At 41.9% G+C, this 14,583-nt stretch overlaps 2 protein-coding genes across 3 annotated transcripts; both read left to right on the forward strand.

Annotated features, from left to right (window-relative positions):
• The first annotated feature begins 2,530 nt into the window (after positions 1–2,530).
• On the forward strand, positions 2,531–4,743 carry LOC136443662 (lipopolysaccharide-induced tumor necrosis factor-alpha factor homolog). The gene is made up of 4 exons (XM_066440983.1): positions 2,531–2,764; positions 3,194–3,248; positions 3,601–3,763; positions 4,299–4,743. The coding sequence occupies exons 1-4, from the start codon at positions 2,651–2,653 to the stop codon at positions 4,423–4,425; spliced, it is 459 nt and encodes a 152-aa protein (XP_066297080.1). The 5' UTR covers positions 2,531–2,650; the 3' UTR covers positions 4,426–4,743.
• A 625-nt stretch (positions 4,744–5,368) lies between these two features.
• On the forward strand, positions 5,369–14,476 carry LOC136443740 (dipeptidase 1-like). Of its 2 annotated transcripts, none has more exons than XM_066441097.1 (10): positions 5,369–5,653; positions 9,662–9,815; positions 10,483–10,615; positions 10,901–11,051; positions 11,355–11,421; positions 11,628–11,804; positions 12,235–12,331; positions 12,809–12,884; positions 13,214–13,349; positions 13,682–14,476. In XM_066441097.1, the coding sequence occupies exons 1-10, from the start codon at positions 5,445–5,447 to the stop codon at positions 13,775–13,777; spliced, it is 1,296 nt and encodes a 431-aa protein (XP_066297194.1). In that variant the 5' UTR covers positions 5,369–5,444; the 3' UTR covers positions 13,778–14,476. The 2 variants fall into 2 exon arrangements, with proteins under 2 accessions (XP_066297194.1, XP_066297193.1); XM_066441096.1 differs by lacking the exon at positions 5,369–5,653 and adding an exon at positions 7,978–8,771.
• The last annotated feature ends 107 nt before the right edge of the window (positions 14,477–14,583 follow it).

A 14,583-nucleotide genomic window follows, 5' to 3' on the forward strand; every position in this document is an offset into this window, starting at 1 on the left:
TAGCAGAATAAGACTGAAAAACTCTAATTTAATAAGAGAACACAACCAAACGAAGAACTGTACATATATAAATGCTCGGAAAAGATCACAGTATGGGAGAAAATGGTTTGTGTCTCCACCTCCTTGGTCTCTCTACGAGAATATTTCCTCGTTCGGCGTCCTAGACCCTACTGTCTTACTTATTTACAGTATCGCGAATCAGTTTGTAAATGTCTGGTAAAATCTAATGATAAATGCCTGTGATTTTTCTTTAGCGCTTCGTCAATGGTCGTCAATGTATCGATGTCATTGCAAAAAGACTCCAGCCTACCTTGATATCCGAGGATCAGGAGAAATCACCGATGAAAATGCTGTAGAAGTTCTTGAGATCAGTCGGATCTCCGTCTTTATATAGCCCTTCACTAATGGGATGTGTTTAGCTGCATTTGTAATGTTAGCAATTACGGTTCATTTTGTATGATTTAAGTCTATCAAAAATTCTGCAGGCTCAATCATGAAGCCGATCAGCCTCCGGTCCTGGAAATCGTTGTCATCCATTCTGTACTCACCTGTTGTCTTCAGTTCCCAAACAAAATGAACTGTACAAATGAATGTATTGTAGTATAGAAATGTATACTGAAAAAAAGGACACAAGACTTAGTGTCATGTCTGTTCTTTATTAACAGCTCTCACATTTTACCAGTGACCTACTTTGAATACCTCCACCTTCATGTATCCCTTCACTAATAGGATGTGTTTACCTGCATTTGTAATGTTGGCAATTACGGTCCACTTTGCAGGATTAAAGCCGGCCCATCAATAACCATGCAGGCTCAATCTTGACAAAGAGCCGGAATCAGTATTGTGCCCATAGTCACGGAGCCGGTTAGCTTCCGACCCTGAAAACTTTTGCCGTTTGTTTTCTACTTTTTCTACTTACCTGATGTCTTCTGTTCTGTACATGTAATACGATGATACGGACAAGTGGCAGTATTGTAGTAAACTGAATGAAATAATGCTCTATCTGTTCTTCCATGCCATTTTTGGGGGGTCGGGGGTATTCAGTGCTAGCTCCGTCTTCATTTCTGAGAAGCCCGCATGTAGCCACGAACTGATTTTATAACATCCGGCTTCCGACAATTTTGAACGGTATTATCGAGACAAATGTGAATGTCCTGACATTACAGGAGATCAGCAATGTTAAAAGCCCCCCCCCCCATTTACCAGTGACCTAGTTTTTGTACTTCCTGTTTTCTTAAGTTTAACTTTCATTTTCGACTTTTATCATCTTAACATATCATAGATATGTTCCTCTTGTTGTCATAAGGCTGCAGCAAAGTTCTTTCCGGTCCAATCCTAGATGTTTTCTACCAATTTCTAAAATCCAGCAATTACGATCTCTATGCGAGGCAAACTTCAGTTATGGTGACCTACAGTACTGTAGCCTACGGGCGTGCCATAGTGTGTGTGTGTGTGTGTGTGTGTGTGTGTGTGTGTGTGTGTGTGTGTGTGTGTGTGTGTGTGTGTGTGTGTGTGTGTGTGTGTACATGTGTGCGTGTGTGTGCGCGCGCGCGTGTGTGTGTGTGTGTGTACATGTGTGAGTGTGTGTGTGTGTGTGTGTGTGTGTGTACGCGCGCGCGCGCTCACGTGTGTGTCTGTACGCGCGCACACAAACCGTGACGCGCGCGCCCGTGCTTGTCACTACGTGTACGTATTTATGTATGCGAGTATGAAGATGTCGCTGCATTTCTTACTCATTCCAGTGTTAGTCTAGTGCCCAGAAGTGTATTGACTGTCGATAGCAACTGTCAGTTCGGGAATGTCAGCTTAGAATAATACACTTTGGGGGTTGCTATAAAGATATTTGTGTTCCGTCGCTTTGTTGAAGAAAGAACTGACACGTGTGAGACAAATCCAACCAGAGTAATAAAGGCTAAACAGAGGCCTTGTCACTTTTCGGTCAATAGATGTGGACGCCGTTACATGTGTTCTTAAGTATTCAATAGACGATATTGAAGGATGCACATTATACACAAGCATGTACGCTGAAATAGGAAAAATATGTAGGGTTCGAAGTGACCCAGAATTGTTGGCTCTGTTATCTCACTTACAGAAGTAACAATAAACTTGAATATTGTTGACTTCTCATGTTTTATCTGCATAAATGTTTTCAGAAATTCAAAAATGAGATATCTAAGTTTTTTCATACTTTTATACCTCCTTTTTATATCACGTATACGAAGAAATATCATTGACTCGTACGGTAGTAGAAAACAACTTTTCGGCAAATTCAACGAAAAAAATCATACGGTAATAAATTCTAAACTTTAATACGTGTGTGCGTGTGTGTGTGCAAGTCGGTGTCCAAACTAAAACGTAAAGAGAAGTAATGTGAATTTGAGACGCACTGGGCCGCAAATAGGCTTTGATTCAACTGACCGAAACGTCTGCATTGATTGAAGTCACCCTATTCTCACGTCTATCTTTCTCTTTGCCGAGTTGTCACCGTACGTAGCAACATAAACAAACATTTGCTGCGTCTAGGATACGAGATCATTATAACGTACACTAGACTCACAACATTTGTACAGTTATATGAGCCGAAGAGTGAGGGAACCGACGCATTTTCTCTTGCAGTTTACGGTGTTATTTTATCAAAGTTACCCCCAAAATGTCCGAGAAGGTGGCCCCTGCAGCCGAGGACTGGCAGCAGCCTCCACCCTCGTATCCTACACAAGCTGCCCAGCCGGGCTACCAACAACAGTACCCCCCTCCCCCGTCTGCGGTAAGTTACTGGGTTACCTACTAAAAGAGACATACGGGCAAGAAACAATAGTGGGTGGTGGGTACAATTTTAAAAAGAGAGTGATTTGAAGAAAAATCGTGAAAGACGAAACGAGAAAGGAACTGTTAGCGTGAAAAAATGCAACATTTTCACATGTCATTGAATTTGTAAAGCGAGACGGTCAAATTCAGTTTTTAACTAAATCCGGATAGAAACGGTCAATGTGACAAGAATCCTTTTTTTCTAGATGTACTTGCCATCAGACAACAAGGGTATAATAAGTGTTTATCATCCAAGCAAAAATCCAATAAGTAAAACATGTTACAAATATTGCTTTATAGCACTAGTGACAGCGTAGCATTCTAAATTCTTCTGCAAATAGTAGAGGTTGGAGAATAAGTCAATTTTGGTTCCTTTTTTTATTTTCAGAGCTATCAACAACCTCCAACCGTTGGAGCTGTGCAATCCACCACTACTGTTGTCGGTAAGTCCGAGGTCTTATTTTCATGCCACCATCTACTATATTTTTTGCCTAACTCTGCCTTATACTTCACATATACTGTTCCTTTCTTGTAATCTTTCAGAACTACATAAGGGACCTTGAGTATAATCACTGGGCTGTCTGTACAATGTCGGGTCTCGCTACGGCTCGCATTTTGTGTTCAAGCACACTGGGACTCCCTGCCCTACTCTTTAAGTGTTTTGGTTTCTTTTACATCATGGCAGAAGTTTAACGCCGTAAGTTCCCTCATACCATAGAGTCGTTGGCTTTACGTCCCAATCCGAAAGGACGATGCGACTTTTTTCCAGACGTTTTATGTGTTTGCATTTGTCAGTTCCCCAGCCTGGAGCAGTAGTAGTGAGCGTCAATCCGACGACCCGCAGCAGCCAGCCCGTCCGACTCACGTGCCCCTCCTGCCGACAGGACGTCCTGACCACCGTGAAGCATGAGGTCGGCATGTTCACTTGGCTCATGGTCGGCGCCGTTTTCCTCTTTGGGTGAGTGTTGAAATTATGTATGAATTATAAAGTAAAGTGGATTCATTCCTCAAGCTAACCGACATCTTTCCCACTGCAGTCATCCCTCAGTAAGACATACCTTGAGGTTGCCCACTACTTAGCCTGGTGAAATCATGTATTGTTATCGTGATTGTGGAATAGCAGTTGCAGACGGATACCAAATTTGATAGCTGCTAACGCTAAATGGAAACATATGGTTTGCAGAAATTACGTGCTTTATTTATATATATATACATACATACATACATACATACATACATACATACATACATACATACATACACACACACACACACACACACACACACACACACACACACATACATGAAACAGCAAGAAAACCTGCTGCCCTCTGTACCACTAGTATAGGCACTAGGAGGGTCTGAACTAAGGAACAAACTAAAGTTCTAACTTGCCAAAGATTTACTTGCCAACTGATGAAAACACCTGAGAAGTACACGGTATATAGAGATAAAGTACAACGATTCTAATGTTTTTGTCGTTTATTTTCTAGGTTTGCGTTTCCGCTAGTGTGGCTGGGGTGCTGCTTCATCCCGCTGTGCATCAGAGACTTTAAGGACGCCAAACACACCTGTCCGAACTGTAACACTCACCTGGGCACCCACAAGAGGGGCAACTGAACAGTCTTGAAAATATATCTTACAACACATGATGTCGTCCGACGGTTGAAAAGTTAAACTCTTTCAAGCATAAATCGATGTTGACGAACACTGTACTCATATTGAGTTATGTCATGATTACTTTTCGAGTTCTTCGCGCCATTTATTGATTTATGGGCACTGACGCTTGTGTGTTGTGCTCTGACAATGAAAATGCACAATTTGTCTTTTTTCTTCGAATACTTTGTTGTATGTCAAGGTAATGGCGATAGCTCCGATCATAAAGAAATGAACCCTTGAAACGAGGTACAGTTATATTTCCTACAAATATCAAATATATGAACTTTGACATAACCCAGCCTGTATGCTTCGTCCTCACGTCTTATCATTAATCAACATTGTCCACATTTCGTTACAGGTCATCAGCTCTTTACAGTGTTCACTTATTGAGCATCACAACTAAACAGTACCGACAAAAGCATAACCTCCTTGGTCCTGGTGAAGTAGTGTAGTTAGACTCAACAGCACATCTTTAAAGCCGGCACTCAATGCTCACTGCAAGCGTTAGGTCTGATTTCAAGGTGAACCCTTTTATGTGAAAGGTCACACCCGAACGGTGCCTTACAAAAGGTCACTGGAGGACAAATTATCTTTAAGTACTAACCGAACCAGTAACTGACAACACCACTCGCCAAGTGATGCATTAAGGAACGACCCACCTTAACTTTGTTTACAGGGGCGTTCAGAAATCTGGGCACGATTGCAAACATCGTTGTCAGTCCTTTATTCTATCAAAGTCGCCATTTCGCGTTCTGTTCTACTTTAAAGTAATGGTTTAAGAGGTAATGGTTTATGGAAGTGTTTTAAGAATATGCCAAAATTAATCATGTTTACATAACGCCTTTATCAAATGGATTAATCCATGTCCAAGGTGTCTAAATCAGATTAAGGTTGGTAAGATCTTTGTTCCCACCTTACGCTACAAGGATTCATAACAACAACGTCCAAACTGCTAACTAGAGTGTCTCAAATCCTGTAAAATGGCGGGAAGCGACGTTTGGTATTCTACACCAGGAGGCACACGGTTTGTGCAGTCGAGCAACCGCAACATGCTGTTCATCGGGCTCGGGTTCCTGCTACTTGCCGTGGTGGTTGTCGCCATCGCCGTGCCCCTGGCGCTGAGACACAGGCGGGACAACAACATGGACAAGGCGAGCCGGCTCATGTCTGAGGTCCCGCTGGTCGATGGGTAGGGAAATTTTAACTTCACTGACTGACTGACTGACTGACTGACTGACTGACTGACTGACTGACTGACTGACTGACTGACTGACTGACTGACTGACTGACTGACTGACTGACTGACTGACTGACTGACTGACACTCACTCACTATTTACTCACTATTCACTCACTCACTCACTCTAACCTCGAACCTTTGTAAATCGCACTGTCTAGTGAGGTTGCCTCTACTACAGTATTTGGTGACAGAGAATCTATGCTATGGTTCAAGAAGAGGTGATTTGATAATCTTCAAGCGGATTGGTTGGAGCGAAAGTCGACACATGTTTCTAACAGTACCACTGCTTCTATGTGTTAGAAAAAGGGCCTAAGCTGTATGAGGAACATGCGCTGTGGATTTTTTTTTTACTATCATGATGTCAACGGTTGTAATTAACTACTTACCTCGAAATTCATACGCAAAAGTGAAAAGAGAGCGTTTGTAACATTGTGATACTGCTAGCGATTTAGGTTCGTTAAGACGTCTTGATCCTACGCTGAGGAAAATAATCCAACAGGGTGTAGCCCTCGCTCTCAAACCGCTCGACACAAAAGAATCATGGAGTCAGAAAAACAGACACACAGGTACCAACACCCTGACGTGCTACGTGAGCTGACGACTAATTATACAAGTTCAGTAAGTGAGAGGTTTACTGACAGGTGGTATTGTTGTACTGCAGGATCAAGTTCCCTTCCGAACACAGCCGGCGTCTTTTAGGGCAGACGTCGACGCAGTGACTGCTTTCCATAGGAGATTATGGAATAATACACCAAAACAAGGCTTTATACAATGTATGAATGAATGAAAGATCTTTATTGTAAGTTTATGCTCTTACGGTCTAAGTACAGGTCATGGTGATATAGAAGTATAATTGCAGTGACATTTATAAAACTACTAACCCAAACTTCAATCCTAAAGACTCTGATCCACCTGAAAGCCAAGAAGGTCTATTTTATAAAGATGGAAAGAAAAAAAAAGGCATATTAACCAGCTCAAACTCCAAGAAAAGCTAATACGATGGTAATTGTCCAGCTGTGACCCTTTCGGGCTCCAGGCTTTGGGAAGGAGTGCCGAGTAACGAGGGAAAGGGACATGTATACTGTGTGAAAAACGTAAGTTTAGTTTGATAGTTAGAGTCTTTGCCACACCTTTTGGTGTAAATAGTGGTGCCAATCACAGCCCGTGCGCAAGGACTACAATAGTAGCTAGTCCAGTGGCAGTGTTGTGTTCAACTACCTAGCCGCGGCGACTGTTGGGGGGCTTGTTTTACTTGCAGTCTTATACATTAGCCCGTACAGGCTAATGTATAAGACTGCAAGTAAAACAAGCCCTCCAATAGTCGCCGCGGCTATCAACTACCATACTCTTTCTCATGAGTCGGTTAAAAGAAATCATTATGTAACGTTACCATCGTTTAGGTCCATACAAACATTCTAAAGATGAGTTGACGTTTGAAAAACATGCCGGGCACCATTCTTTTAACGTGTGCGTATGGAGTTAATTGGCCTACAAAATCCACATGGAAAATGCAAACAATTAGGGACGTTATCTTAATCTATACGGTAGGTCCCCTTTCCAATACTGAGACGGCGATCGCTGAGCGACCGCACAGCGACCAAGGTTGGATTTGTGTGACCCTTGGTGTCATAGTTGGAATATGATACAAGATACAAAGGCATTAGATTTATCTATTTTATCTATTCATCTTTAGGGTAGTCCCTTCAGTTAATTCAATAACTGATTTCCAAGGGAGCCCTTGACATTACAAATGATAAATAGAGGTCATAACATAAAATAATGATAAACGTAGGAATAATACAGAACAAACTCGGTATGGCAAACAATAGCACTGAAATCATCAAACAAAAGTAAACAAATGATGTTGAGAGGGTCAGAGGTCATAGCAGTAACATGGGACTGACTGATAATTGACAACAAAACATAAAACGAAAAGAAATCTGTTCTTCATCTATGGAATTCGTTGAGTGATCTGTCAAATCTTTGGTCGCTCCGCGGTCGCAGCGAGGTCGCCTCCTCTAGTGGAAAAGCCCCTGTCACACTTGTGCGTATAGCCGTTGCGTGTGAGTTGCGCATTGACGTTTTTTCCATACGCCACCGTGCGCACAATACGCATCTCACATGCATATCAATCCATTTGTGTAAATTTTATGTACGCCGGCATACGCACAATACGGCCCAGTAGGCATGATAGTTTGGGGTATGAACGAAATTACGCTAATACGCAAGGCATATGTTATAGATATTTCGATTATTTTGATGTATGTGTGAGGCACATCCAACATATATGAATAATGAAATGTGAGTCACACATTCGTCAAAATAATTAAAAAAATCCACAGCTGTAGTGCGTACGACTGCGTATTGAATTTTGTCCACACGCACTTCACGCGCGACGGGTACACGCTCAAGTGTCACAGAGCCCAAAGGTTGCCCCCACACGGGAATATGTATACCGCCATGGCCAATATTTGTAGACCTACGATAAAAGGTCAAAGAAGGTCGAGTAAATATGTTGGAAACTTGCCGGTCATGCTGAGGTCCCATGTTACCCCGGTCCGCCTTTTTACCGAAATACACACGGAATAACACAAAAAGAAATCATCTCTCAGTATTTTCAAGTGAATTCTTGTTCCCACGGCTATATATACATTATTGTACACCAAAATATAGCATTCTACGATCCTTACTAATCCAAACATTCTGTATTTCGGTAGATTTCACCCTTCTTTATGTGTATTTCGGTGTATTCCGGTGTATTCCTGTGAATTCCTTTGTGTTCGGGTAAAACGGCGGCCGCGGACCCGTTATCCCTTGGCAGAATCAGAAATGTTGGCGGGAAAAAGCGATGCAATAGGCTTCAGTGTGAAAGACTCGAGCATTCGGTATGTGCGACCGGGCATCGACCCAAACTTTAAGCCGCGGTGGCGATTCAGGACAAAATACGTCATAACCTTCGGTGTGCTACTGCTCTCTGTGGTCGTACTGGCCGTTATGGTGCCTTTGGAGTTGGCCTCACACTTGGACAGAGCCCACAGACTCATGGCGGAAGTACCTTTAGTAGACGGGTAAGACTTTGTATTTCCCTACGCAATCATATTCTTTTAATCCAGCGAACTTTCAGCATAGGTGCCATGCCATGCAGACCTCTTAGATAGAACGTTATAAAACCTCTCATATGCATGTGTTGTATAACAGAAGAAAGTCTCTAGGAATCCACGCAATAGTCTTTATTTGAAATCATTTTCTAAGAATGGTTATTAAAAACGGCTACATTCTTGAATTTGTGAGATCCCTTTTATTCATAGACCTGAAATCTTACTAAAATTATGTACTTAAACCATGTAACAGGCTGAGTTCAGAGGCACATGTACAATATTAGTTGACCTTTGGACACTGGAGAGACTAATATTTGTCGAAGCACGGGCGCACCTATTAAACCCAGGTGTATTCAGTCCCATAGTACTCTATTGTTGACCCGATCGGGCAAACATTTGTATAGGGCAACTAACTGGATACCAAAAGTCTTCGGGTTGAAGATACACTGCCATATCTAATTATGTAGCCCAATGGAACAACATTTGCTGCGTTGACAATGTGTTCTATGTTAAAGAAGATCAAAGAACGAACTTCTGGTAAAATACTGACCAATTTCACTGAACAAAAGCTTGAGTTAGCGAAGTTTTTGTCGATCTTCGCAATGTCACATGCAGTTGTTGCTGATGACGTTACGAGATATAGTCTCCAAGCAGAGGTTCGGCTCCGGCTGTAAACGATGTTTGATACTATTGTAATATCATCTAAGCACATTACCCTTCATTGACCAACTAGAATCCACCCTCCAATTAGCGACTTATTCTGATTAAAAGATATTCATGATATGAATTGACTAAAGAAAAGCTCATACAAAGTCGATTTTAAGTATAACGTATGAAACGTCATTTTGAATTGCTTACAGCCACAACGACTGGCCGTGGGTGATCTACCAGAATGTGCAGAACAGGTTGAGTCAGGTGAACTTGGCACAGGACCTGAGGCCGCTGTTCAAGTCGTGGTTAAACGTCTCCCACACGGACATCCCCAGACTGCGACAGGGCAAGGTCGGCGCACAGGTGCGCATGCGCGGAAGATACTCTCCAAGCAGAGGTTGGTGAGGAAGATTGTGACCTTTTTGTGATATCCCGGCCCTGGTGGGAAAAGTGGACAAAAAACGGGGCATATGATAAAAAGGTCACAATCTTCCCCACCAACCTCAGCTTGGAGAGTACGTGGAAGAAACGGTTTATAGGGTTGATTGATTTCTTTGTTTGTTAGTTAGTTTGTTTGTTCGTTTGTTTGTATTGTATACCCGGTAAACCGCCTCAAGGCGTAACACACCAGGTTTGTACTAAACAGTACAAGCTTCATATCCGGACAAATTTATTTCATCCACTCACACCGGGAAGGTCCCCTTCGCTTTTCGATAGATCTATCCATCCACCAACATGACGACGGTACTTATACGTATGATAGATTGTGACGTCACTTGCAGATACACCACAAGTTCTTAAGGCCGATATATAACTACATTTGCAGTGTAAATGGAATCGTTAGTGAATTTGCTCAGCTACAGCAAGTTGCTATTTCAGCGTCACAGAAAGAAAAGATAAAGACAAAAAACGTGGTCATCACTTTTGGTATACATGTAATTTTTAATGGCCCTAATGATAACTTATGCAGTGATGATTCAAAGTGATTTGCAGTCGTCATTGACATATTTGATTTCGGTTGCTTGTACAGTTTTGGGTGGCGTTTCCTCACTGCGACTCTCAGTACAAGGACGCTGTCCGCTGGACGCTGGCTCAAATTGACGTCATCAAACGGTTCGTGGAGAAGTACCCGGATGTGTTTCAGCTCGTCACAACTTCTGAGGGTCAGTCAAACATATCTTATTAATCTCCAATATCTAAGATCTCATCTATACGGATTGAATTATCAAAATGGCATCAGTATATATTTGGTTTGAGGGAGTTGAAATCTGCAAGAAAGAAGGAAAAATAAATAAACAGATAGATACTATAGCTTTCTCTTTCACGATTTGTCCTACGTGATATCTATAGAAATTCAAAGACACAATCATCGCAAAAAAACTGAATTTTTTTTATATCATAAAACGATCACTAACAGAATGCAGTTAATGATTTTTTTCTCCATATAGGAATATGGGAGGCGTTTCGAGCCGGGAAGATCGGGAGTCTGATCGCCGTGGAGGGTGGGCACGCCCTCGGCAGTAGTCTCGCCTCCCTCCGTATGTTCTACGACCTGGGTGCACGGTACCTCACCCTAACACAGGCTTGTAACACACCATGGTAAGAATAAAACCTCTGTCACATGGATACTTTTTGAACAGTATTAGTATGCTGTAAAATAGAAACGAATGTCATCTCACGATTGGATTTGGCAACCTTCCAAGAAGACACATACAGTGTTTGTATATGCGAATGCTTAATCGATGTCATACGCCCTTCACACACGTATATGCGTACATGCCTTCATACAAGCACTTCATTCGTTGTGAATTATCAGTAAGTACAAGTGTGCAAAATTCAACGACAAAATACAGCGTATTAAATGTAAAAAAAATTAAACAGTCTATAACGTTTACATTTCAGGGCTGACAGCTCACTAGAAACAGGAAAGGCTAACCCACAAAATAACGGACTTACGGACTTCGGAAAGGTGAGACCATCTTTTCACCGATTCCTCGATCTTCCATATGTAAGCTGTACATCCTATTCTGTGATAAGCGTGCATTGTGTACTCACCACTGTTGCATTTAGAAAACTTTTTTTAAACGAGTTGCTTAAAAGACTGAACATTTCGATCTCACGCTAAGGTATAAGGTTGGGTGCTGAGTAATGATTTGTACTTTTTTTTCGTCGAAGCTCGTCGTGAAGGAGGCAAACCGACTGGGCATGTTGGTGGACCTGTCTCACGTGTCCTTTAAGACCATGCACGACGCGCTGGACGTGACGCAGGCTCCCGTCATCTTCAGCCACTCCTCGGCCTACGCGCTCTGCAACCACACCAGGAACGTGCCCGACGACGTGCTGGAGAGAATGGTAGGTCTTTGAAAAAATGCTCAGAGTCTGGCCAAATAAAGTAGTTATGTTTTTGAACGTAAGTATATCGATATTACTTGACTAATTCACAAAAAATGTAGTCATTGAAGCTCAAAGATAGCTTTAAACTGACCCGAGTCTGTCGGCTAGATTTCAGCAAAAGCGGACAGGTTTCTAGATGTTAGGAAACAATTGTGCTAGTGTTCCCCAGGGCCCCATTTTAGGTCCCCTACCTTGTGATGATGCCTACTGATATTGTTAAGAAGCTTATCTAGAAATGTCCTGATATTTCAACCTTGACTTAAGTAATTCTATTCATAATTGTGTGTGGCACGTATTTTGTAGTTTCCATTACTGTTTCTTGCGGATATTATCATTTTCTTAACCTAGAAAATTGGTGTATCCTTTTCTTTCTTTCTTTTTTTCTCAGAAAGATAACAAGGGCGTTGTAATGGTTAACTTCTACAACCCCTATGTGAACTGTGGTCCAAACAAGACTCCTGTCACCAACATCAGCCATGTGGCAGGTACTGATCTAAAAACTGTGTCCAGGCACTCAGTGTAACACATCGCTTCTGAGAATGAGAAGATGTCTGTCTTAACGCATCTGTTTCTCTAATCTAATAATTACTGCACGCCACCCTTTTAATCCAAGTTTTACGCATCTTTTCTTTTAACTTTTCGTATGCGGTATCGATACCGAAGTGGCCAGGTTGGTGGGCACAAGACAGAGCGGTCACGGGTTCGATTCCTGCCGTTCCTGGCTAGACCTTGGGAAATGAAAAGAAACTTTAAATGACTTACCTCACTCCGTCCGGCACGTAGGGCTCCACATGGGCTCCACTTTGGATGAACAAACCCACTGTCCCTACAGCCTCTAAATAAAAGGCTATGGGACCTATACCTTAGTTTCCTCCAACGCTTTAGGAGTTTTCAAGAGATGTACGATCATAAATGCATGACGCTGTTTTAAGTGGATATGACGTAACGGTTGTGTTTTACAGACCACTGTGATTACATACGGCGGGTGGCAGGAGAGGACTACGTGGGGATAGGAGCTGACTATGACGGAGTTAACGAGTATGTACCACTCTATTGATTGAAGAATTGCTCAAACAAAATGATAATTATCAATTTTCAGGGTTCGGTACAAATAAAATCAGTATCTGGAGCGAGAGGATCAACTTGTTTCAACTTTTCATAATGCATAATTGATACGTTTTATTGTATACCAAAACAAAACGTACACACAAATATAGACATATCCACATATAGGACATGAACGCATGCATCGCTGCAGAGGTAGTTAGGGGACGTACATGTACAAATGTATAATGAGCGTTGACATCGTTTTCCCATGAAGCTATGCAGCCAACCGCTTATTAATAAGCATCTTATTTTTGGTTTAGAGTGCCAGAAGGTCTTGAAGATGTCTCAAAGTATCCCAACTTGATCGAGGAGCTCATAGTCCGCGGCTGGACAGACGACCAGATTAAGAAACTGCTGGGACTGAACATCATGCGTGCCATGGACAAAGCGGCCGAGGTCAGTTCAACTCGATCTTCGCAATTCACCATGTTTAAAAGTGTTAATTCCTAAATATAGTTTACTATATCTTTGTACATTGTCCATCGTATTGTTATTTCTCTCTGGTCAACGTTGTGGGGGAATTAGAATTTTATCGTCCACGATATCAGAAAGACAACATCAAAAAGACAAACAGTGAGGTCACTTAGACTATCATTGGGTTTATAATACTATCTAAACTCTGTGATTTAACGTGAGCTCTCTTGTATGTTATCGATGGAGTGAAAGTACTGTTGATGTGATCATTATGGGTCGTCTACTGGATCTTTTCTGTCTACATTTTCCATCAGGTCGGCCAGACGCTCCGTAGAACGATGGAGCCTCTCGATGACATAATTCCTGAGCAGGACGTGGCCAACCAGGAGTGTAGGACAGTCCGGACGTAGAGACGGGATTGTACTAGCCACCTTATCATGTGCTACGGTCACAATTGGAAAAAGGGGCCTGGTCAGCTAGTTTACGGGCACCCGAGTGAAGCCTTGCTATTAGTGAAAAGGCTACAATCTTTCACCCAAACATCTGCTTGGAGATTAAGTATTGGCCCTTTTTTGCAGTGGCCTATAGGATTGGGCATGAATTTGATAGCAGCTGGCACCCGAAATACGTGTGACTATAGAAGCAGCAAAGTAACATAGTGATACAGAAATGTACATATTGTACTTTATAGTGTGTATGGTGAATATGGTGACTTTCCTTCCAAAAGACAATTTTTCTATCAACATTTATAAGGAAACAAGCGAGAAGTCGAATCCATGTAGTTTATAATTCCTGTAGCAATTTGACAATGTGTAGATGTACCTGTATACTACTGTAATGCAGAAATGTTTGCGGTGGTTTTATGTTCATGGTTTTCGCGGTGAACTCTTTACCGCAAACTTTAAATCACCACGAAAAAGCCGTTCCATTGTGTGACTGTAGCGTTACTATTGTTTCAGACGCAAACTCAAAACCACCACAAACACTCCATTTTCTCGAAATTAAATCCCTGCGAACATTTCTGCATTCACAGTATTCTTTTGTTGTGACCTGTACTTAACCCAGTGGGTATGTATTATATGTGTATAATAAAGGTCTTCATTCATTCATTCATTCATTTATTTATTTCAGAAGAGCCTCCTGTAAGGGCCTTTACCTGTATTTTCTTTACCCTCTTGTCTTGATCTTTAAAAAATGTCAGGACAACAACTCAATC

This window comes from Branchiostoma lanceolatum, chromosome 10, assembly GCF_035083965.1.
Source record: "Branchiostoma lanceolatum isolate klBraLanc5 chromosome 10, klBraLanc5.hap2, whole genome shotgun sequence".
Taxonomy (NCBI): domain Eukaryota; kingdom Metazoa; phylum Chordata; class Leptocardii; order Amphioxiformes; family Branchiostomatidae; genus Branchiostoma; species Branchiostoma lanceolatum.